This window comes from Myodes glareolus, chromosome 19, assembly GCF_982192425.1.
Source record: "Myodes glareolus chromosome 19, mMyoGla1.1, whole genome shotgun sequence".
Lineage (NCBI taxonomy): Eukaryota > Metazoa > Chordata > Mammalia > Rodentia > Cricetidae > Myodes > Myodes glareolus.
Genome location: NC_142044.1, coordinates 37,802,791 through 37,826,554, shown reverse-complemented (window position 1 = coordinate 37,826,554; position 23,764 = coordinate 37,802,791). Strand labels below are relative to the sequence as shown.

The window sequence follows — 23,764 nt, the reverse complement described above, 5'->3', positions numbered from 1 at the left end:
CCTTTTACTTCCACCTACTGTACTGGCTGCTCCTGCCCTTTTAAGTGCCAGCATGCAAGTCTGCCTTCCCACGCCTCTCCCTTACTCCAGCACCTGTTCTCCTGTGGAATTCCAAAGCCACTGTCCTGCTTGGGTCCAGACTGCCTGGGGATGTGGACTTGCTCACAGAAATGCCTAGGGCACATGCTTTATTGGGGTATGACTAGAATCCTCCACCGGACAGCTGCACACGCACTGGGAGCAGGATCTGCAGCTGGTCAGCTGGTGGCCACTGAACTCTGGTGACAAAGAAGAGGCGGAAGTGCTCTAGGCGTGCCTCCTGGAACTGGGAGGGGTCGTACTCGGGTCCATCAGTGGGCCGCAGCAGTGACAGATAACCTTCCTGTGCCAGCAGCCCACGACTCAACAAGGCCTGTGCCAGGCCAGGCTGCACCGCGTCCAGTTGTTGCTGCACTGCTGGGAACAGGTTCACTTCCCGCAGGTCAAACACCAGTGGCTTCCCGTACCTGTGGGTGTGTCTGGTGAGGAGGCGGGTGAGGCCCAAGGTGGGGCTGTCTGGGCCCTGCATGCCATACCTGAGCGCCCCCAGCAGAGCCAGCCGAATCGACTCGGGTCTCAAGTGCTCCGGGTTTACTGTGTCCACATAGTTGGTGTCCTGGTATCTCAGGAAAGTGGCTGCCTGGCCAGAAGGGTCGATGACAAGAGGCCACCTGAAGGCAGCCACCTGGTCATTGCAGCCTGTGGGCACTTCTGACCTGCACCCACACCCAGCCTGGGTACTGACCGTCCATCAGCTCGGATCCGGTCACCTACGTCCTTCATCAGCACGTCATGAAGCTCCGTGACCTTGCACTTCAGCCCAGGTGCTGTCTCCTCCTCTGTGGGGATGTTTGTAGAGCATGAGAAATGCTAAATCCCCTCCCTGGCATCACCTCTCCAGGTCCCCAGCAGCCCCACCACAGCCCTGCCCACCCTCCTGGGTCTGCTCCCGCAGCTCCAGCCTGGCCATAGCCAGTGTCTCCTCAGCCTTCTGTGCCTCCTGCCGCAACCTGTCCACTTGGGCTTCTGCATCCTTGATGGCCTAGAGAAGGGACCACACTGACCATTGCTCTTCCCAGCACCTCAGAGTCACCGCCTACTTTGCAGGAGGGTGGAGGAGGGGTCGGCTGCCCAGACACAAGAGGTGAGGTCTATGCCTACCAGGACCTCCAGGTTCTACCCATACCCCCAAGGAGGCCACTGTTATTAAGTTACACCTTAGGTTTGGAAGGCAGAGATGCTTGAAAGACCCCTTGGAAGGCAGAGATGCTTGAAAAACCCCTTGGAAGGGGAACCCCCAGACTGGCGTAGGGCACGGGGAGCCCCACCTGCAGTGTGAGCTCAGTCTTGCCCATGCACTTCCTCTCACACTTATCATGCTCCGTGATCCTCCGATTGAGTTCGCAGTAGGCCTGTTGTAGCTGTGGGCAGACAAGGCTGGCAGACCCCAGCAACTCACCCTCACCTGACCTCCAGCTCTCAGGCCCTCCCCAGGGCCGCCTTCCTGGAGGGCGGCCTAGGTCACAGCTCACCTCCTTGTGACACTGCTGCTGCTCCTTAGCCAGCTGCTGTACCTTGAGGTTGATACTGCAGTGGGAAGAAGTGGCTGGTCAAAGTCGTCCATGTCTTTGCGCCACATCCCCTTCCCCTCCCCCTCTGCGGTCCCCACACTCCCGCTCCGCACCGGTTGGCCTCAGCCTCCTTGTGCTTCTGGGCCTCCTGGGCCCTGCGATGCTGCTCAGCCTCCATGTTCTGGAGCATAGCCTCTGTGAGGCTCAGGTCCCACGACTGCAGCACACTGGCCACTGCCACCAGTGAGGCCACCTAATGACAGGGCGTTTGGTGCTTAGAGCCATGTGTGTTCTGAGGAAGGGAGTACACACATCTTAGAGGGTTTGCCATGGCTGAGAACCGATAGCTCACAACTCAAGACCATAGGTCCCTTGGGTTCACTATCCACACCCAAGCAGACCCAGCTCCAGTGGCAGAGCCTCCAGGGTCACATTTGCCCCTCTCCATCTGTCCACCAGCCTCTAGGCTACCCGCACTATAGGCATAGACACAGTTGTCTAGAGTCACTTTCATCTCCTGTCCACCTGAAGATCTACCCTCCTAAGATACAGCCCTAAGAGCCACAAAGACTTGGGTATGATGGTCTACACTTGTAATTGCTCCCTTGTCTGGCTCTGGAAAGCAGAGATGATGCTCATGGGGTCACAGGAGAACAGGGAAGATGAGCCTGGCAGACTTGGCCATCATCCACAGATACTGGAGGAAAGATGGAGAAGGGTCTACATGGAGGACTGGGAGCCTCTGTAAGGGTCGAGACATGGTTAGCCCACACGTGCCCAGCCCCTGTGTATCTGTGGGCCCCATCTCATTCGTGTCATATTAGCCCAGAGCCCAGCAGAGACAACACATAAGCTTCCATATTCTGCGGCTTTACATGGAACCCTAGATTAGTCTTAGGAACTCAGAGGCTGCCTGCTTTTCATAGCCTACAAACCAGCACCCAATTGCTGAAAGCCTCAGCCAAGACAGTGCCAAGGGCTGCCTGGCCTTTCCTTGCCATCATTGCCCCCACAGCTCTGAGTTTCCTTGGTGCTGAGTGGCATCATATGGCACTGGTCCTCCTGGAGATGGTACGCCACCGCTACCTTCGTCCAGTATCCTCCTCGGTCAGCTCTGTCCTTGGACATCGAGCACCCATGCCCTCACCTCCAAATCCCTCCTGCATGACAGACACTTCCTTGGAGAGATCCACCCTGGACACCTTAAAGCCACAGCTCCCCACCTGTCCCCAGAGACACGGCCCCTCGCCTGCTCCATGCTCACACTTCCTCACTGCACTAAGACCAGGGAGTGGCCATCCGTCAGCCCTTTGTTCAAGAAGCTTCCCCCAAGTGCCTAGGATGTTGCCTAGCACATTCTGTCAGTCCAATGGCTGGGTGAGTCAATGAATGAACCTATTGGTGTTCATCTGAATGTGCTGACGTGAACGCACAGATAAGAGACAAAAGCGGCCACGTGGAAAGAGTCATTGATGAATTAATGTGTAGAGAAATGCATAGAAATAGACAGTTGGATGGGTAACTGAAGGAATTTATGAATAGATATGTGACATTTTGAGGTTATAATTATATCATTTCTCCCCTCCAAGCCCTCCCATGTATCCCTCCTTGCTGTCTTTCAAATTCATGCCCTCTTTTCTCACTGACTGTTGTTACATGTATATATACATATGTATATACACACATATTCCTAAAATCAATCTGCTCAGTCTGCATGCTATTAAAAATGTGTGTTTTCAGGGCTGACCATCTGGTATTGGATGACTAGTTGGTTTACTCTGACTAGTTCTTCCATTCTCCTTCCATTCTCAGTGTTCCATAGTTGCCTATAGTTCCCAGGGTAGGCTTGAGGCCTCATGGGTTTTTCCTTGTCCACATTGGCATGGCTATTGTTGACCCTCTTCAGCTCATGGTTGGACAGTCATGTTGTTGAGGTTGTATGGGTATATCTTCTGACATTCCTAGGAGACACAATCTCAGAGCAAACTTCCAGATCCTGTGACTCTCACAGTCTTCCTGTCCCCTATCCTAAAATGTTGTTCCCCGAGCTTAGGTGACTTTGCAATTTAACTGAATTTTATGTGTATGAGTGTTTTGCCTGCATGTTTATCTGGACACCATTTTTATGTCTGGTATATGCAGAGGCACAGTGCAGAGGGACTCAAACTCCCTGGAACTGAAGTTACAAATGGTCGTTAGTCACTATGTGGGTGCTGGGAATTGAACCCAGGTCCTTTAGAAAAGCAGCCAGTAATTAAACTGCTTGGCCAACTCTCTAGTCCCAATATATGACCTTTTTTGCGATAGGGTCTTTTGTAGCCATAGATAACCATGAATTTCTTATCCTCCTGCCTCCATCTCCTGAGTGCTGCTGGGACCGCAGGCATGTGTCCCTGTGCTTGGTATATCTGGTACTGAGGATGAAACCCAGGGCATCATGCATGCTAGGCAAGAACTTTGTCAACTAATGTCCATCACCCAACCCTGTAATATACAATTGTTTTTCGAGACAGGGTTTCTCTGTGTAACAGTCCTAGCTGTTCTGGAACTAGCTCTTATAGACCAGGCTGACCTTGAACTCACAGAGATCCACCTGCTTCTGCCTCCAGAGTGCTGGGATTAAAGGCATGTGTCACCACTGACTGACAAATATATAATTTTAAATGTTTATTTTTGCCTTGTTTTCCTTTGAAGCAAGATCTCTCCATGCAGCCCTGGCTGTATTGTCTGTGTAGACCAGGCTGACCTCTAACTCACAGAGATCTGCCTGCTTCTGCTCCCAGTGCTGGCATTAAAGGCATTCACCACTACATCCAGCTTAAATGCTTGCTTTGGGTGGAAGTTCTAAGGATTGTATCCATAGAACAAGGTGACCCAGAATCGGGTTCTCACAAGGACTTCAGCTGAGTTTCAAAGCCCTGAAGTTGACAGGGTGCTGCTGGTATCCTGGCATATGCAGTGCTGAACCCACAGTGGAATATGTAAGATTTTAACACAAGCAAACACCTTTCATCCCCGAACTTGGGAGGCAGAGGCAGGCAAATCTCTGCAAGTTTGAGGCTAGCCTGGTCTACAAGCGAGTTCAGGACAGGCAGGGTTATAGCTACAGGGATCTGGAGACTGAAGTTACAGCTCAGGGGTAGAGTACTCACTCAGCTGAATGAAGACCTACGTTCAATCTTCAGTACCTCAAAAACAACACATTCAAGGTGATGAGGACTGGATTAAGAATTTGGCAAAGTGCCGAAAGACTTTATATTATATAACACATGAGGTTTCTAGAAGTTAAAAATAACCAAAATTAACAACAAAATATGAGTATTTAATGACTGACAGCAGACTAGAAAACTAGTAAAATGGAAGGCATGTCAGAAGAAAACATCCAGGACTGAAAAAAGTACACAGAAGAGGGGGTCAAAACTGCTAGTTAGTAGTACTGGCTGCTGTGCACGTCCACTGTCCCATTTTCCAGACAGGTCAAAGAATATTCTTCCTGACAACTCGTGCCAAACGACCAGGTCTGTTAAATAAACAGCAGGGGTTTGCACTGAATGTTTTGGATGCTTCTCCTCTAAGACCAAAGCAAGTGATATTCAGACAGTGGCTACTCTGTTCACGGGGCTTCCCAAAATACTACAGAATTCCGAAGCTCCTATGATCCTTGCTGTGGACACTGAACACAAACTCATTCTGTTTTAATCTACTGAGCAATGCCAACTGTGGACCAAGTGTTAAATCATGGACCTATTGGGGACAATCGAGTCTCATTCCGATCACACTAGTTGTAGTAATTATGATTTTAACTTGTGTTTGTTTCCCTGTTAATATTGGCGAGAAATCTGTCTTATGCATATTGGCCGTTTTGACTCCTTTTTTAAAAAAATATATAGTGCCTTGCTCTGTAAGTCTGGCTGACCTGATAGTTGCTATGTACCCAGGCTGATCTCAAACTCATGACAATTCTCCTGCCTCAGCCTCCTAAGTGCTGGGATGGCAGGCATGCACCTGGCCTAGACATCTTTTTTCAAGTGTACCTGTATTGCATATGTTTATTTTATCATGGGGTATGGGGCGGGTGTGATCAGAGAGCAGCTTCTAAGAGCTGGTTCTCTCCTTCCAGCATATGGATCTCGGGGATCGAACTCATGGTGTCAGGTTTAGTGGTGAGCCCCTTACCCACTGACTCAACTCATCAGTCCAGAAGATGTATTTTTAAAGAAGTATTTTGAAGTGAGTTTCTACTCCTCTCTTGGATGCTCTGATTATTCCCTCACTGAGGAGCAGGTATCTGTAGCTGTCTCTCATCTAAGAGTTACACATACACCTCTCGCCTTTAATTCTCACTGTTCGCAGCAGCTGAAGTCGGACTTTGTCACACACAGGATGTCTCCAAGCGTTTCCCCCCTTTTAGGGAGTGCTCCTGGGATCACTTCAAGCCTTGTACAGCCAGACACGAAGACCTGTCCCCCACAGTCCTATATTGTCTCCGTTTTGCTTATTTGTTTGTTTATGTTTTGAGACTCTCAGTAGTCCTGGCTGTCCTGGAGCTCACTATGTAGACCAGGCTGGCCTCACACTCACAGAGATCCTCCTGCCTCCTCCTCCTGGGTGCTAGGATCAAAGGTGCATGCCACTATGCCAAACCCTGGGACTTCCCTCTGGATTCGCAGTCCATTGACTTTGCTTTTAGTCATCATTTCTGTTTGGTGATCGTCACTCATCAAAGTGCGCAACTGCTAAGCGTGTTTTCCTTCCTCCATGAGCGGAGGGCTGCTGAGGCCAGGCAAGGCATACCAGGTTGAAGTCCCTGCAAGGAAGCAGAGTGAGTCCACTGAATGAAACTGTGCTGCTGAGGACTGAGTTGCAGCGGAGACCCGAAGATGTCGGAGCTGCCAGAGCGTGAGACGTCTGAAGGAGAACTGCATCTATGCAGCGGAACCAGCCTGAGAGAGGTGTATGCTGCAGCCAGCAAGGGTGGTGGAGTCAGCCAAACCCCCGGAAATTAAAGTCCTAGAAAGAAGACACAGAGCTACAGGACTTTGTTTTTTCCTACTAGGTTTCAGTCTTTCTTTGGTCTGGTATTTCCTCACTAAGCTCTCATTTCTCCATGTTGGAACGGCAATGTATATTCCTTACTATTGTATAAGGGAATCATGTATTTTTGTTTTTTGATTTGATAGTCGATCATGTTTAGAAATGGCCTTGAGTCTCACAAGAGATTTTGAACTTCCTTTATTTCTAAACAAGAAGTTTATTTAAACAACAAGATGCTTGAATTGAAGGGAAGCTATTCAGAAACATTTTGTTCAAGAATAATGTTCCCCTACTTAAAGGCAGATTACCCTACATGTAACAGCTACATAAAGGAAGGTTACAAATTGTCCTTGGTTTTGTAATAAATGAAAAAACACTGACATTCTCCAACTGAAGAAGGGGTGCAGGGGTTTATGTTGTTGAGTTCTTTTGTTAAAACAATGAGAGCAAAATAACTTCCTGTACTGTACAGAGAAGAGCTGAGTGAGCGTGCCACTAGTGGAGAGAGAGGAGGCTTTCATAGAACCACTACCTTCCCAGCCCTTCTCCATCTGGTGTCAACCAAAAGGGAACACGGCAATGTGCTGGTGCAATACACCAGGGACTTTATGTTCAAGAAAGGAATAGGGACAGAGAAACGAAAGAGCAGAGAAAAGTACAGTGTGGTGGTCAGGGTGTGCGGGAGCCTAACTGCAGCTTTCTAATGGAGAATGTTTCTTGGTTTATAACAAAAATTCTGGGATGAAGTAGCGGCCTCCCTTTTTGGTAGACATCTCCTTCTGCTGCTGGAACACATCCATGGGATCTTCATCCTCCATTTCCAACTATGCCGGTGTGTCTGTTTCACTGTTTGCCCATCAAACTGGAACCCAATCTGCCTTATTGGCGAACTCTGGTGTTCACAGTGGGCTTTTATTAGTTCACTGAGCAGTGTCTGTTTCTTCCTTTAAAGCTGCACCGTGCAGTCACCCTGCCCATGAGTAGGATGCATCAATATGCTCATTGTTCTCAGTCTTGACTCCTTCCTTGGGTTTCTCATTGGCCATGGTGAGCATGGGAGTCTCCCCACCTGCTACTTCACAGAGATGCACTAGGTCCTCACAGCAAGAGATTTGGGACTATTGAATGATGCTGGGACTCTGAAATACTACAGGGACTTTTGAAGTTGGAATAAATGCATTTTGCATTGTGAGATGGCCAAGAGCTTCTGGAGGCAGAGGCATAATGTGTTGGGTTGAAGGAGGGTTGTCCCTTGTGGGCTCATGTATTTGAACACTTGGGCCGTAGTTGATGGCACTGTTTGTGGGGGTTATGGTACCTCTAAGGAGGCTGAGCCTTGCTGGAGGAAGTATACCACGGGGGTGGGCTTTGAGGGTTTATAGTCTCATCCCACTTCCTATTCTTTCTCTCTCCTTCCTGTATGTGTGGATGAAAATGCAATCAGCCAGCTTCCTGCTCCCCCTGACATGACATGCCTTCCCCAAGGTGAACTCTAGCTCTAGAACCATAAGCCAAATGAACTCTTTCTTCTTTAAGTTGCTTTTGGTCATGGTGTTTTATAATAGCAACAGGAAAGCAACTAGTGCAACAATGACATCTACCACAAGTCTTCAAAACCTACAATGGTCACAGCATGCGAATAAACTGAGCACTGGGACTACAAGGCACTGTTGACCGGAGGGAATGGCTGCTACAGCCACGAAAGCATGTGGGCACGCACGGGAGAGATGGCAAGGGCACACACAGCACACTGAAGCCACATCAGGAACTCCACGCACAGCAAGACGCATCGAGTCATTGAAAATTCGCATAATGGAATTTGCTAGTGTAAGGAGATAAACTTTAGCTCTGAGCAAAAGACTGAATCCCACAGGCACAGCTTGGGACCAGAGATGATGACGGAAAAACAATGCCACACAGACTCATGCAGAAGATGCCAACAGAGAGACTAAGCTGCAGTGTCTAGACGTTTAGGCCTAAAAATTGATGGACAGGCAACTGAGCGGGTGAGTGAGTGGATGGATGAATGAATGGTGGTTTAAATGTGGAATAAACGTCAGGACAGGAAAAACAAGGAAAGTATCCCTATAAATCCACCACGTAGTTCCATGGGGAGAGAGGGTAGGGCTCTGGCAAAATGGCATTCCTTATATTGCTTCTGCTAGGCATTTCTTCTCGTGAACCACAGAGCCACACACACAACTATGATTAATTCAATGTCCAGCTTATGATTGGTATTTTATAAAACAAGGTCCAAGATGTATAAATTCCAAGAGCAGCTAGAGAAGTGGATGTGAGGGAAGAGAAGGGATGACAACCAGGTAAACGCTTGCACATGTGGACAGTCATCTGGGCAAGCCAGCAAGTTCAGATCTTAAATAAACCACGGGTATTTATCTGAAAGAATATTTATTGAGAACTATGTGCCAAGATTTTGTGGAGGAACTTGATGTTAATCTCTAGTCCCACAGAGCTGTGCTGTGAGCTTCTGGTGAGTGGAAACAGCTTACAAACCTGTGCGGGTTGACCTGTGGGTGGAAGAGTCGTAATCAACGGAAACCAAATGAGCACAAGATGATGACGTGGTGAGCTGCTGGGTGTCACGTGAGCAGATCTGCGGTTTAGTAAGCTCATGAAGTGGCAGGGCAGAGACTGAGCTAGTTGAAAGGAAGACAAAGCGCACGGCATGTGGCAGGTTACTGCAGTTAACTGATGCCGAGTGCAGCAAACACAGGAACAAGCTGCTGAGGCTGGGCGGTGGTGGCACACACCTTTAATCCTAGCACTCAGGACGCAGAGGCAGGAGGATCTCTGTGAGTTTAAGGCCAGCCTGGTCTACAGAGTGAGTTTCAGGATGGCCAAGTCTACACAGAGAAACCCTGTCTCAAAAAAAAAGAAAGAAAGAAAGAAAGAAAGAAAGAAAGAAAGAAAGAAAGAAAGAAAGAAAAGAAAGGAAAAAGAAAACCAAAGTTTCCGTACCCACAACCTTAGAGTGCCGCTGTCCTCCCCCTCACCACGTTCACTCCTCCTCTTTTCCTTCCTGTAAAAACCACCAATCTGTCTTCCATTTTATCATTATGCCAATTTGAGATGAAATTGTCTGCTTAGTACTGCAGGAAGGGCTTTTTCTCATAGTTCCCTGAAGAGTTGTGGGAGTTGCTGCCAGTCTCTACCTCCATCCTCCGTGGCTGGAAGGGGGTCTAGACTGTAGCCGTACCAACTTCCACCATGAAAGGACATCTGTATCTGGACTGTGTCCAGTTTGGGGCTATTACCCTGCAAGCTTCAGTAGACATTATTATGTGAACACAGGCTCACTCCACTGGGCTAAGTGCCCAAGAACATAACTGCTGAGAAGTATAGTGTGTTTAGATCTTCAGGGTCCGCAGCGGGAGGAGCCCGTGTTCACGTTCGCAGCACGGCATGAGACTCCAGCTTGTCTTGCCAGCTGTCACAGCGTATGCTGACATAGGAGACCCTTCGGTGCGGCTCTGCAGTCATCATGTCCTCTTCTGGGACACTCCTCTCCCTGACTGTCATGGCTGGACGACATGTTTGCTTGTCGTTGAGATGGAATTTGCTTATATTCCCCAGGGAGGTTTCCTTGGACAGGTATATGATTTATGACCAGTCTCTCCCATTGCTGGCCATTGCTTCCTGTCAGAGACCTATGAAGGGAAGCTTCCCTTCCCTTCTTTCCTTTCTTCTTTCTCTTTGTCTCAGGGGAGAGTGCAAACGCAGTCCCCAACCACCACTGATTATGCCATGAGTTTCCCACTTTGGGCACATCACGGGTCGGGACAGTGGGAGTGCACAGATAAACCTCACCCTGGGAACTCCTTTGTGATCATGGTGTCGTCCCTGCCAGGTTACTATGCTTTCATCTTGGTGAAGGCGAGCTTTTCTTTCTTTTGGCTTCTCGGTGTGCTATCTAAGAATTCTCCAACATGCCCTAGGGTCCAGAGATATTTCCTGTCTAAGGCCTAGAGGTTCACTGTTAATGCTGGAACTCAGATCTGCTGAGTTGACTGTGTGAGGCATGAGACTCAGGGCAGAACTCATTTCTTGGCCTGTGGGCTGTCAGTGGCTCTGGTACCTGGAGTTGAGATGAGTGCTCTTCCTGACAGCTAAGATTTAGGACCCCTCCCTGTCACCATAGTTCCCCAATTACCAGCCTCACTGCGGCGCCCACAGTCCTCTGGCCCTCTATGGCTTCCAGGCACCGACTCTTGGGCACTCTCTGAACTCCCAGACTCCAGCTACACTGTAACTTTACCTGTTAGCCCAAGAGGTCAGGCTAAACCCAGAGGAGTGTCCCCAGGAAGCAAAGCTGGGAGTGGTACCTGAAGCTGGGGTCCCAGGCGGGGCAAAGAATCTGATTCAAGGGGCACAAAAGCAAGTGTCTGCCAAAAGGCCTGACACCCATACCACCATTTCTGGCAGCACCCTCAGCTTTACGGGTGAGATATGGGGTAACCAACTTTAAATTCAGGTGACTTAAAGGAAATAAAGGTAAGGTCAGGTGTGGTACCCATCACCTGTAACCCCAGAACTGTAGAGGCTAAAACAGAAGGTGTGTGTGTGTGTGTGTGTGTGTGTGTGTGTGTGTGTGTATACAAACAAATAGAAGGTAGAGGCACTTCTGAGACTGGCTTCTCAGAGTTGCTCCCACTGCTGAGTGAGCCTCACCAGCGACCTCCTGGACCCACATGTTCCAGTGGTCAGCATGAGGAAGACAGCACTCCCTCCTGATGGGAGGCAGTTCCAGTAAGAGGGAAGAAACAGGAATAGACTGAGGGTACCTGTGATACCTGGTCAACCTCTGAGGCTAGAGAGCCTAATCTACCACAACAGCTGTATCCTCTGGTAGCCAGAGCGCTGAAGAAGCTAGGACAACCACACAGAAGGCATCCCCTGGCAGACAACAACCAATCATTGTTCAGAAACCCACAGGTGTTTGGTTGGTGAGGTGGAACCAAATACAAAACCTAGGAATCCCTGTATAATATATATATATATATATATTCCTTATGAGATATATATTTCTTTATGTAAATATATTGTGTATGACCCTGTCTTGTAAGGAGTGTGTGTGTGTGTGTGTGTGTGTATTCACATATATACACATATCTATTCCTTATGAACTTATGAGACAGGGTCAATGCTCTTGCCTAGTCCTGGTATTACAGATGTGTGCCACCACATCGGAAACCTTTGGAGTAGGGAAGTGCATGCCAGGGCCACACCTGCTCCGGAGTGCTCCCGTCATCCGCGTACACCCGGGGGTCTGCTCCGAGCTTCAGAAGCACCTCCACGGCTTCCAGGTGGCCCCCAAAGGCTGCCCGGTAGAGCGGCGTGCGGCCGAAGGCGCCCTGCGGAAGGGGCTCCCTGAGCGCGTGCGGGGACCAGGCCACGCTGCCACCGCGCGCACCTCGCCCACCTTGCTGTTGGGGCTGGCACCCAGCTCTGCCAGCAGCTGGATGGCCAAGGGCTGCCCGCCGGCCGCCGCCTCGGACAGAGGCGTGTTTCCGTGGCTGTCCTCGCACTCCACAGTGGCCACGCGCCTCTGCAGCCGCCGAGCCTTGCCCGCCTCGTCGTGGCCCACGCCTTCGCGCGTCAGGAGCTGATCCACCTGGGCGCAGGGCAGTGTCACCTTGGCGCCAGCCCGGTCCCGCCCACCCGCTGCTGCCGCACGGACCTCTTTAAGCACCGCACGAATCTCGCCCAGGTCCCCTTCGAAGGCAGCCTCCAGCAGGCGGCGGCGGCGTTGCAGTTCCTCCCGCCTGGCGCGCTCTGCCGCCTCCTCCTGCTCGCGCTGCCGCCGAGCCGCCTCCTGCTCCCGGCGCACCAAGGCCAGATAGGCCTGCAAGACATGGCCCGTGGTCACCGTCCCCAGCGCCCACGCAGCTCAGCTCGTAGTTACTCTGCAATCCAGACATCATGTCCACAACCTGAGGTGCCCGTCTAAACCCCAAGGTCATGATTCCCCTTCACACTCTGTCTAGACCTTCCCTCTTCCGGTAGTCCTGGTACCCAGGGTCTTGTGGCTGAGTCCTACTCACCTCCCTCTGCAGCTTCTCCATTTCATCCAGGTACTCCTGGCGCTCCTGCCGACGGCGAGCCAGCTCCTTTCGTGCCAGATATTGCCGGAAAGCACACTGGATGACAATGGCGGCTTTGTCCTCGGCGGTTGGGGCTGGGGTGAAGAGAGTTGAGATTTGAACCCCAGTCTTCCTTCCTAGCCACCATCTATGCAGTTGCTTGGGTCATACAGAGGACGCCATGAAGGCCGGATGCCGTGATCATGCCTATCTCCCAACACTCAGGAGGACCACGGAGTCCATTAGTGTGAAACCAGCCAAGGCTAAGTGGTAGACAGTGTCTCAACAGTGACAAAAATTCCTCAGTAGCTGAGTCAGAATAATGCTCCCTCAGAAGAACCAGGGAAGGAGAGTGCGCCAGGCTTGAGCAGAAAGTCCACATCCCCGGGGCCAGAAAATCGCTAGAAATCTGCAGCTGGAAAGACGCCGACTGAAAGAAGTTGTAGGAAGCCCGAGGAAAGGACAGAAAAACTGACCCTGGTTCTCAGGGTTCACCCACCAGAGCCAGAGGCCCAACACATCCTCAAAGCTTGGATGTTAGGCATAAACTGCCCCGAAAGGGGCGTGGTCTCAGACCACAGCCCAGGACACTTACAAGGGGGTGTGATCTAGAACTTGGGCACAGCTGCGCACACATTCAGGCCATCTTGCAGAGGTCTAGCATGCTGTCCTGGCACAGTGGCTTTCAGGAGCAGGGGACTGGAAGAACACCACGCAGTCCCTCCTGTGACTGGCTGATCACCAGTGAGTAACCTATGGGCACTACTCCACCCCACAGGGTCTCTCTGTGGGGGGAGGGGGCAGCAGGGAAATCAGCAGCACTTAGCCGGAAGCTGAAGAGCTAGAAGAATACAAGCCGCAAGTGAAATGTCCAGAGTATCTATCCACAAAAGAGAGATGAAAATCTTATCTAACTGGGACTCCAAGACAGGCTGTGTAGATCGCCAGGACAACTGAAAAGTGAGTCAGAGTGCATAAAGAAAGAAACAGGAAACAAGACTCAGATGGACAGACATGAAGAAATTCAGGAGCAAGGAGAGTGGCAGTGTAGTGTGGCGGTCCTGCAGAGAGGGGCGGTCCCAGGTGACGCAGTTGAGGAACATCATAGAGCAGAATCCAGAAAGGAGATAAACAGGGTGCAGCAAATGGAGCCCACCCTGTGGCACACACCTGCAGGTCCAGGTACTCCAGGGGGTAGGGAGGTCACTTGGTCCAAGGGATTGGGGACTAACCTGGGCAACACAGTGAGAGCCCTTCTCAACCATTTCCCCAGATAAAAACAAAGGTCAGAAATTAATCTTGTGTGTGCATGTGTGTGCAGGTGCACATGGCTGACTAGCCGTGATCCCAGAGACCCTCCTGCCTCTGCCTCTCCGGGGCTGGAACTACATGGCTTTTGGGGATTAAACTCAGGTCCTCAAGTCTGCTCTACAAGCTACTGGCTGAATGCAACATCTCCTGGTCCTGGAAATGAACCTTTGGATTCAATCTTTGGTGGGTATAGTTAGCAAGCGCCCTATACTGAATTACATCTGGGCCCTATTTTATTTTGTTTTCTTTCTTTTTTCTTTTCTTTCTTTTTTTTTCTTTTTTCTTTCTTTTTATTTTTTGTGGTTGTTTTGTTTTTTGAGACAGGGTTTCATATTTAACATTCTTCAATGTTTTATTGGGGATGCAAAGGACTTTCGATATAGACAACTGGAGAAAGAAGATATGACTGAAAACTAAACAATAGGCAGGCAATGGTGGCACACGCTTGGCAATGGCTGGCCTTGAACTCACAGAGATCCGCCTGCCTCTGCCTCCCGAGTGCTGGGATTAACGGTGTATCGTTTGGTTGGAAGAGAGTTTTGAAAGCTAATGAAAGTCATCAAGTCACAGCATTGAAATACATTTTGAATCTCAAGAACGGCAAATGCAAAAGTAAGCAAGCACTCAAAAGCACTGAGCTAGAGAAAATTGCTAAGGGGGAAAATATATTCAAAGAATCAATAAATTTATTAAAAAGCAAAATAAACAGCAGTAGCACATGTGTGTTTCTGTATACAAAAGGCATGCTTCAAAGAGAAGGAAGCTATGACAGACTCATGCCTTCATGAAATAATGCAATAAATAAAAGACATGTGTAAATAAACATGTACAAGGCAGTGATGCAACTATCAGGTTATATGAGAATTAAAATTAAAATTCACACACACAAAAATAGCTCATGAGAAAAACACAGCATTTCAGAACATTCCACCATCTCATGGTGCTTACGTTCTTCCTGCCCTCTCTTCTCTGATGTGCCCTGAGCCTTGCAGAGGCTGACAAAGATGGCTGAGCATTGAGCAGCCACTTTCTCAGCACTTAGACCAGTTATGAGTCTCTGCAGTTAGTGCTGCCCACTGCAAAACAGCAACAAAACCTTTTCTAACCGTGGTGGTTTGAATAAGAATGGGCCCAATAGGCTCCTATATTTACATACTTTGTCACCAGCAAGTGGAACTGTTTGAAAGGATTAGAAGGATTAGGAGGTGTGGCCATGTTGGAGGAAGTATGTCGCTGGGGGTGGGCTTTGAAGTTTTAAAAGTCCATGCCAGACCCAGTGTCTCTCGGCCTGTGAATCAGAATGTACTATTTCTCCAGCCCCATGTCTGCCAGCAGATTGCAATGCTTCCCACCATGATAATACTGTACTAACCCTCTGAAACTGTAAGTCAGCCCTCAATGAAATGCTATACAGATGAATTGCTTTGGCCATGTCTCTTAACAGCAACAAACTGTGACTCAGACACTAACTGAAGCTGACAGCAGCGCTTGTCTATGTGCAAACATAATTAGTCACATCACACCCATTTACCAAAACAACAGCAGTGTCTTCCCCACTAGGGTCCATGACCTCACCAGCCACGGCTTTACCCAGGTTTACAGTGCTAGCTGTGCTCCCTCCACTGGAGCAGGCCTCGAACCCAACCAGAAAGCAGTTGGCTACCCCACAACAGACTTCCTCTGCTGCACCAATGGACACACCGTGCCTGGAGAGTCAGCGTGTCATAGTTAAGGTCCGCGGCTGTGTTAGACCGTTGGTGACAATCCTCCCCAGCAGCCTGCACAGCACCTTCCAGCATAAGAGGCCAAGCCAGTGGAAGAGAGCTTCTAGCTTGACTTCTCTGCCCTTAGAGAAAATATGGTGTCTTCAGCAACAGGTTCTTACCATATATTTCCAGTGGGCAGCCAACTGCAGCGGCATTTGCCTGCAGTGTTGTGGGAGCCCCAGGAATCTCCCTGACCTACACATCATCGGGTGGTGCCCCACTCCTGGCACTGGAATTTTCACTTACAAATCTATAGCTCCTGGAAGCAGCTTTAACCACTCGGGGACCACCATTCAAACTCTTCCAAAAAGGACATGCCAGTTTTCAATTAAATTACCAAGTCCTGGTTACCTTGTGGCTTTGCCATACAGCCTCAGTTTTGGCTCCTTCTTTCTATCCCCTCCCCATTTAAGTTTTTTTTTTTTTAACCTGAGTATTCCCCCTTTTACTTTCATATCTCATATGATTTATCACTCTCCTCCCCATAACCTAAAGTGTCTTTTTCCCCTCTCATGGGACCCTTTCTAGTTTCTTGGCCTTAAATACAGTCATTTCCACATAAATATGCATATATAAAAACTAGAAGGCAGGGACTATAGAGACGGCTCTGCAGTTAAGATTTGGTTCTGAGCACCCACATGGTAGCCCACAACCATCTGTAACTCCAGTTCCAGGAAATGTGATGCCCTCTTTTGATCTCTACAGGCACCATGTGGTGCACAGATAAACATGAAGGAAAGCACATATGAACACAGAAATAAATCTTTTTTAAAAAGTTAATGAGAAGACAGAAGAGAATATGCTTGTTTCAGAACCTGGGTTAGTTCACTTAATGTAATATTCCCCAATTCTATCCATTTTCTTACAGACTCTACTGTGTATCTGGGCCACATTTTCATTATCCGTTCATCACCCGATGATCCTTTAGAATGATTCCATTTCCCAGCTGCTGGGAGCAACAGAGCAGCCGTGAACATGGACATCAAGTGTCGCCATGGCAGGATGCAGGGGTGTGGCCGGAAGTGGTGTGGCTGGACAGAGGGACAGAGGGACAGGGGGTGGGTCTATTCTTAGTTTCAGTTTAGTGGCTGCACTAGTTGGGACTCTCACCAGCAATGAATGAGGATTCCATTTTTATTTAACATCCTTTCTAACATTTATCATTTCTTCTCTCTCTCTCTCTCTCTCTCTCTCTCTCTCTCTCTCTCTCTCTCTCTCTCTCTGTGTCTCTCCCCCCCCCCCCCCCACCACCCCGAGACAGGGTTTTTCTGTGTAGCTCTGGTTCGGCTGTTCTGGAACTCACTCTGTAGAACAGTCTAGCCTCAACCTCACAGAGATCTGCCTGACTCTGTCTCCCAATTGTTGGGACTAAAGGTAGACACCACTGCTGCCTGGCTTTTATTTCAGGTTTGTAAATTCATCAGGTATATTTTGAAACTAAAAACAACAACAACAACAACAAAAATCTAATCAGGCGATGGTGGCGCACACTCAGGAGGCAGAGACAGGCAGATCTCTGAGTTCGAGGCCAGCCTGGTCTACAGAGTAAGTTCCAAGAGAGTCAGGGGTACACAGAGAAACCCTGTCTCAAATTGCGCCCCCCAAAGCAACTAACCTGTTGTAAACTGTTAAAGATAATTAAGACATACAAGTAAATAAATGGTCAGGCACTTAAATATCAGACTCTTCAATGTGCTCAGAACTATGTGCACAATCATACTAGTATAAATGTAATTCATTTACAAGGACAAACATTATTTAGCCTCCTGTATATGTGTATATAAGGTTAAGCCTAAAGCAAGTAACTAAAAACAAGTCAAGTTTGTTTAAAATGAGGTATAGATGGCCCTTAAAACCCTCAGAGATCTGCTGACTGCGGTATTTGAAGTGTTTAGTAAAAAGCTTCCCATGATAAGCAGAAACACCAGCACCTAGTGGCAACCCTAAGGTCTCCAGAGATGACGGTGGGGCAGAGACTACTCCACCTGGATTCTGTTAATACTAACCACTGGGGAAGAAACTGCCAAGGCCCCGCCCAAGCTCTTCTCACTGTTGGGTTTTCCCAAGTTTTCCCAAGTTCCTCGTCCACAAGAAAATCTCTCAGACCTTCTGGGTCTGGTGACCCAAGGCTGATGCCACCCTGTGTGACAGCCAAAGACTGACAAAGTGTCTCCAGTGAAACCATTGAGTTTTCCACGAGGGAACCTAGAGTAGCCACCCAGGTAGCAGCTGAGTCTCTGCATTTTAACTGTTACAGAGACCATTTGGATTATAGTTCTTGCTCTAATTTATCCTTCTCAGGTCTCGGAGGAAGCTGACGGCTAACTGTAGCTTTATCATTCTGACAACAGCAAGCACCCAGCTCTCTGCCTCCCAAGGGTGCGGCTGCCTGGTCAGTCCTTTTCATAGGTAAAAGTCAGACTCACAGTTTACCTTGCTGGCAGACTTTCACAGACAAAGAGATAAACTCACAAAACAGGTTTCAATGTAACTTTTTACCTAATTCCTTTATTTATAGGAGCTTACTTTGTAATGACTGCTCTCAGTAATCAACCACTTTTGTTTCGTGGTAAATGACTGGATAGAAAAAGAAAAGGTTTGAGGTTTATGTAAATTGTGATGGTCTAAGAAAGAATTTAAGGTGTATAAATGCAACCTGTAAAGGCCTGAGGGTGCGAAAGCTTAAGTAGGTTGTAAGGGTCCAAGAGCGGTTCAAGGGGTGTGAATGTGAGCTATGAAGGTCAGAGAAAGTGATTTCAGGCTTGTGAAAAAATGAGAACTCTTTCTGGTTTCTCTCCCTCCCTATGCTATGGTTATATAAAGACTTCAAAAGTTCAGAGTTTTAACATTAATCAATAGAGTTCTGATAAGCTACTAATCTAGCTCTGGTGAAGTGCTATTATTATCATAGTCACAAGCTCAAAATCTTAAATTCCCTGTGGTTGTTTTTGACTGTAGCCTCAGGAGTGCTTCTCCAGGGAGCTCAGAGGCTAAGAGCACTGGCTGCTCTTCCAGAGGACCTGGGTTCGGTTCTCAGCATCCACACGGCAGCTCACAAATGTCTGTAACTCCAGTTCCAGATGATCCAGAACCCTTTCACAGACAGATACACAGACAAAACGCAGTGCTGTGGAATGCTCCTTTACTCTGTAGGAATATATATCACTGTGACTGGTTTAATAAAGAAGCTGACTGGCCAATAACTGGGCAGGAAGAGATTGGGCAGGAGAGCCAGACTAGGAGAATGCTAGGAGGAAGAAGGGAGGAGTCTGGAGTCAGCAGCCAACACAGAGGCAACAGGAGATGATCATGTGGTACTGAAAGAAGGTACCGCCACATGGCAGAGTGTAAATAAGAAATACGGGTTAATTTAAAATGTAAGAGTTAGCTAGTAATAAGCCTGAGCTATTGGCTGAGCATTAATAAGTAACATTAAGTCTCCATGCCAGTTATTAGAGAGCTGGAGGACAGGATAGAAATGCTCAAAAAACAAACAAACAAACAAAAAACGAAAAAGAACCAGGCATAGGAGCACAGGCCTTTAATCCCAGGAGGCAGAGGCAGGTGGATCTCTGAGTTTAAGGTCAGCCTGGTCTACAAAGTGAGGGTCTACAGCTGGGACTACACAGAGAAACCCTGTCTCGAAAACTAAACAAAAGGCTTCTCGTCATGCTGAAAACATCTCCATCTAGTGTATATACATCCAGCCCTCTGGACAAAGGGAAGCGTGTTCAGACCTTTAGCCCAGAACCATCCTTTTGGTTCCCCAGGTGCCTATTAGCATCCCAAAGCACATGCCGGCCTCTAGGCTCTCTCAGCATCTCAGAGTCCATGCTGGCATCTTGGTTCTTCTCACTCCACCTCCCACTCAAAACTTCTCCAGCTCCTAGGCTTCCCTCCCCCAGTTTCTCATTTTTCTATAACCGTGTCACTCCAGTCATGTGCTCTCTTGGCCCCCTCTCTCCTCCCCTCTTTCTTGGTTGTCTCTTCCTCTCTTGCTCTCCCTGTGTTCCTCTCCTCTAATGGCCTGACTCACTCTGTAGGCCATGTTCAGTGTACTGCTCTCTCCCTGCTCTGAACACTCCCAGATGCCTCTGGCTGTACTCTCCCTAATATCTACAACAAAAACCTTTCCCTCAAATATACCTCAGCGAGGTCAAGGCCTCAGTTTTTACACTTTCAGCCCTTTTGGAATGGTAGTGCATGTTTTATGCCATTGTATGTTGGAAGTATGTAATTCTCTGTGTAGTCCTGTCTGTCCTGGAACTCACTCTGTAGACCTGGGTGGCCTTGAACTCACAAAAGATCCACCTGCCTCTGCCTCCCAACTGCTAGGATTAAAGGCATGCACGACCATTGCCTGACATTTCTTTTTTCATTTTTTGAGACAGAGTTTCTCTGTGTAACACCTCTGCTGTCCTGGAACTCATTCTGTAGACCACGCTGACCTTGAACTCACAGAGATCCCCCTGACTCTGCCTCCCAAGTGCTGCTTTATTTATTTATATTCTATGTATGAGTGCTTTGCATGTATACCTGCATGCCAGAAGAGTGTGTTGGATCCTATTATAGATGGTTGTGAACATCCATGTGGTTGAACTCAGGGCTTCTGGAAGAGCAATCAGTGCTCTTAACCACTGAACCATCTCTCCAGCCCATAATTGCTTTTTTTATTTTACAGGTGTTACAATTAAGAGATTGCCTTGAATCTCAGAAGAGACTTTGGACTTTTTTTTGATGTTGATGTTGTTGTCTTTCTGTATAGTCCTGACTGTTCTGGAGCTCACTATGTAGACCAGAGTGGCTTTGAACTCACAGGAATCTGCCTGCCTCTGCCTCTCAAGTGTTGGAATTAAAGGCTTGTGCCTGGCTCTGATTTTGGACTTTTAAACTATGAGATTATGAAAGACTCTGGGGACTTTTGAAGTCAGGCTAAATGCATTTTGTGTTCTGGCATGGCCATGAGCCAGTGGGTGTCAAGTATATATTCGATTGAGAAATTCTCCCCAGACACTCACGTATCTGGGTACTTGGTTCCCAGCTGCTAGTGCTGTTTGCGGGAGGTTTAGGTGATACAACCTCGCTAGAAGAAACACATCCCTGGGAGCAGGCTTGAGATTAGAAAGCCTCGCCTGCTTCCAGTTCGCTCTCTCTGCTTCATGCCTGTGGTGGAAGGTGAGGTGAGCTGTTTCCTGCTCCTGCCGCCATATCTTCCACTTGCTGTCAGGCCTCCCTCTGGGAGGAAAGGGAAAATGGACTCTTTCTCCGATAAGTTCCCTTGTGTGTGTGGCATTTTATCACAGCCACAGAGAAGGAAATCGCCTCTTCAAAGTTTATGTATCAGCTCTTCGCCTTTTCAAATTGTCCCTATTTATTTACTTATTTTGTTTGTTTGTGATAGAGTCTCATTATATAGCCTAGGCTCAAACTCTAATCCTCCTGCCTCAGCCTTCCAAGTACTGGTAGTACAGGCACATGCCACCACATCCAGCAAATTGCAGAAAATCTTGGGAAATGTGTGTTTAAGTGGATTTATATAATTTGAACTCATGTTGTTAAAGGGTCAAATGTACTTTAACTGTAAATGGAGGGCTGGGGTATAGTTCAGTGGGAGGGAATAGGTAGCCACTGCGGGGGAGGGGGTGTCAAACTCTCCAAGTTCTCCAATCAAAAGGCGAAACTCAGGAGCAGCCCCGGCTGCTCTTCCAGAGGACTCAGGTTCAATCCCTAGCACCTACATAGCAACAGATACTCACAAGCATCCGAAACTCTAGTTCCAAGGGATCCAACGCCCACTCTGCACTCCACGGGGCTGCACACCTGGTACACAGGTATGCACGCAGGCAAAATACCCAAACACATAAGACATAGGAGAGATGGAGCGAAGCATGGCAGGGTATGCCTGTATCTCCCAAACTCGGGTGACCAAGGTAGGAAGGTCACAGTTTGAGGCCAATATGAGCTACACAAGACAACCCTTCCTGGGGAAAATTTTTCAAAGGGAGATTATCAGAATAGATAAGAGCACATGGTTCAGATCGGATGTAGCAACAAGCAAAAAGGACTTTTTTCTCTGGCTATCTGAGGGCAAACGAACAAACTCTCTCACACAAGCTTTTCCAAATCAGCCTCTTTATTCTTCTTCTGCCTCTATTCTAATTTTTCTGTCCTCTTTCTAGTTTCTCCTAGTTTCTTATTTTTTAAAATATGATTTTTAAAATTTAATTTATTTTTATTTTATGTGCATTGGCATTTTTCCTGCACATATATCTGTGTGAGGATGTCAGGTTCCCTGGAACTGGAGTTGTGAGCCACCATATGGGTGTGGGGAATCAAACTCAGGACCTCTGGAAGAGCAGACAGTGCTCTTACCTGCTGAGCTGTCTCTCCAGCCCTTCTTCCGGCTTCTCCTCCTCTAGCCTAAAAACTCTTTCCTTACAGGAACCTTGAAGCAATAAAATAAATTACAAGAGTTACCTCTCATTGGCCAAAAGCACATTCCTAGGGTAAGCAATAGGAAACTGAGCCATTGCCATGGCAACACAAGGGTTTAAAGGTTACAGGAGTAAGACCATGATCAGACTGGGGGTAAGGGGTGAGCACCATGCCCAGTGACAAACTCTGAGACATAGGTCTACTGTTAGCAGACTGGCAAGTGAAGAACTGGCATGCTTCTCTTAGGGTGCTTTGTGTAGCAACCTAGGTTGGCCATCTGTGACTCCGACCTTGTGCACAACTACAAGGTTTTAAACTTATGACTCATTTACAAAGAGCCTTTAGCCTAGTTTGAACTTGCTCTGAGGTAAAAATGAGCTAATTGTGTGCAATAGTCTTAGCAAAAAGAGCAAGGCAGGCTTTTAAGTGTCTACAGTCCTCATGGGACAAATAGATTTGGTTATGAAGCATGTCCTAATATGTATTCTATATATCAAAATTATAAAGCCAAATGGAAAGTCATATTCCTGGGGCTGGAGAGATGGCTCAGAGGTTAAGAGCACTGGCTGTTCTTCCAGAGGTCCTGAATTCAATTCCCAACACCTACATGGTGGCTGACAGTCATCTATAATGAGATCTGGTGCCCTCTTCTTGGGTACAGGCACAACACTGTACACATAATAAATAAATTAAAAAATTAAAAAGTCACCTTTCTGACAATCCACAGATGGTGTCCATAAGATTGAGTTGTAATCCTGAGATTACATGTACACATCACATGAAAATGCATGGTAGTGGGGAGATATCATAGCTGTTATTGCACAAGGGAAATTACAGAGGAAAGCAGCAGTTTTCAGAGTCAGTGGTCTGCAAGCCTTGCTGTCAGGGTACCCATCAGGGAATACTTCCTCTGCTGGATTGACATCTGAATTATCAATTGCTATAAGATGTAATTGTGCCTTGGCCCACAATAGCTCGTGATAAATGCTCCTGGCAATATATGTCAACAAAAGACTCACTTTAGATCCAAATACACAATACACAGATAGTTGAAAGTAAACTGATGGAAAAGGTACCACGTCCTGTGCAGCTTCGCCTTGGCTGGGGCCAATGGGGGAATGCAGCGGGGTGGACACACACACAGAACATCTGGAGTCAGACAACAGCTGTGCTCTGGTGGAGCTCCACCTACTACTACTGCAACCTGGGCCTCGGCGCATTTATTGTGCGTACTTTGTACAGCACAGGGGGAGGGGTTAGCTAGTCTCAGACTGTAAAGACTAGGAGGACAAAGCTGTGGATGCTAGTTTTAACACACTGACCAATTGTGCCTTTGTACACATACACTCATACATAGACCAAAGGAAGAAGGCTTTGCCGTTCCCTAGCCTGACCCGCAAGGGGATAGGTTTTGTCAGTTTCCCATCGGTCTGAGTCCTAGGTCCTTGTCATGGCTGTGCCCACGTCAACAGCACACATTCATTCAGAACTTCATTGCTCAGAGCTT

At 48.0% G+C, this 23,764-nt stretch overlaps 1 protein-coding gene and 1 pseudogene across 1 annotated transcript in view; both read right to left on the bottom strand.

Moving 5' to 3' along the window:
• Window positions 1-170: 170 nt before the first annotated feature.
• The window catches only part of Iqank1 (IQ motif and ankyrin repeat containing 1), a 33,996-nt gene continuing 10,402 nt past the window's right edge, over window positions 171-23,764 (bottom strand). Inside the window, 11 exon segments of the mRNA XM_085678287.2 lie at window positions 171-506; window positions 576-710; window positions 785-878; window positions 973-1,081; window positions 1,368-1,460; window positions 1,572-1,626; window positions 1,724-1,863; window positions 11,891-12,063; window positions 12,066-12,276; window positions 12,343-12,507; window positions 12,707-12,840. Coding sequence (XP_085534413.2) covers window positions 203-506; window positions 576-710; window positions 785-878; window positions 973-1,081; window positions 1,368-1,460; window positions 1,572-1,626; window positions 1,724-1,863; window positions 11,891-12,063; window positions 12,066-12,276; window positions 12,343-12,507; window positions 12,707-12,840 — 1,613 coding nt within the window. The 3' untranslated portion in view covers window positions 171-202.
• Window positions 4,835-11,945, bottom strand: LOC125413288 (small ubiquitin-related modifier 2-A pseudogene; annotated as a pseudogene).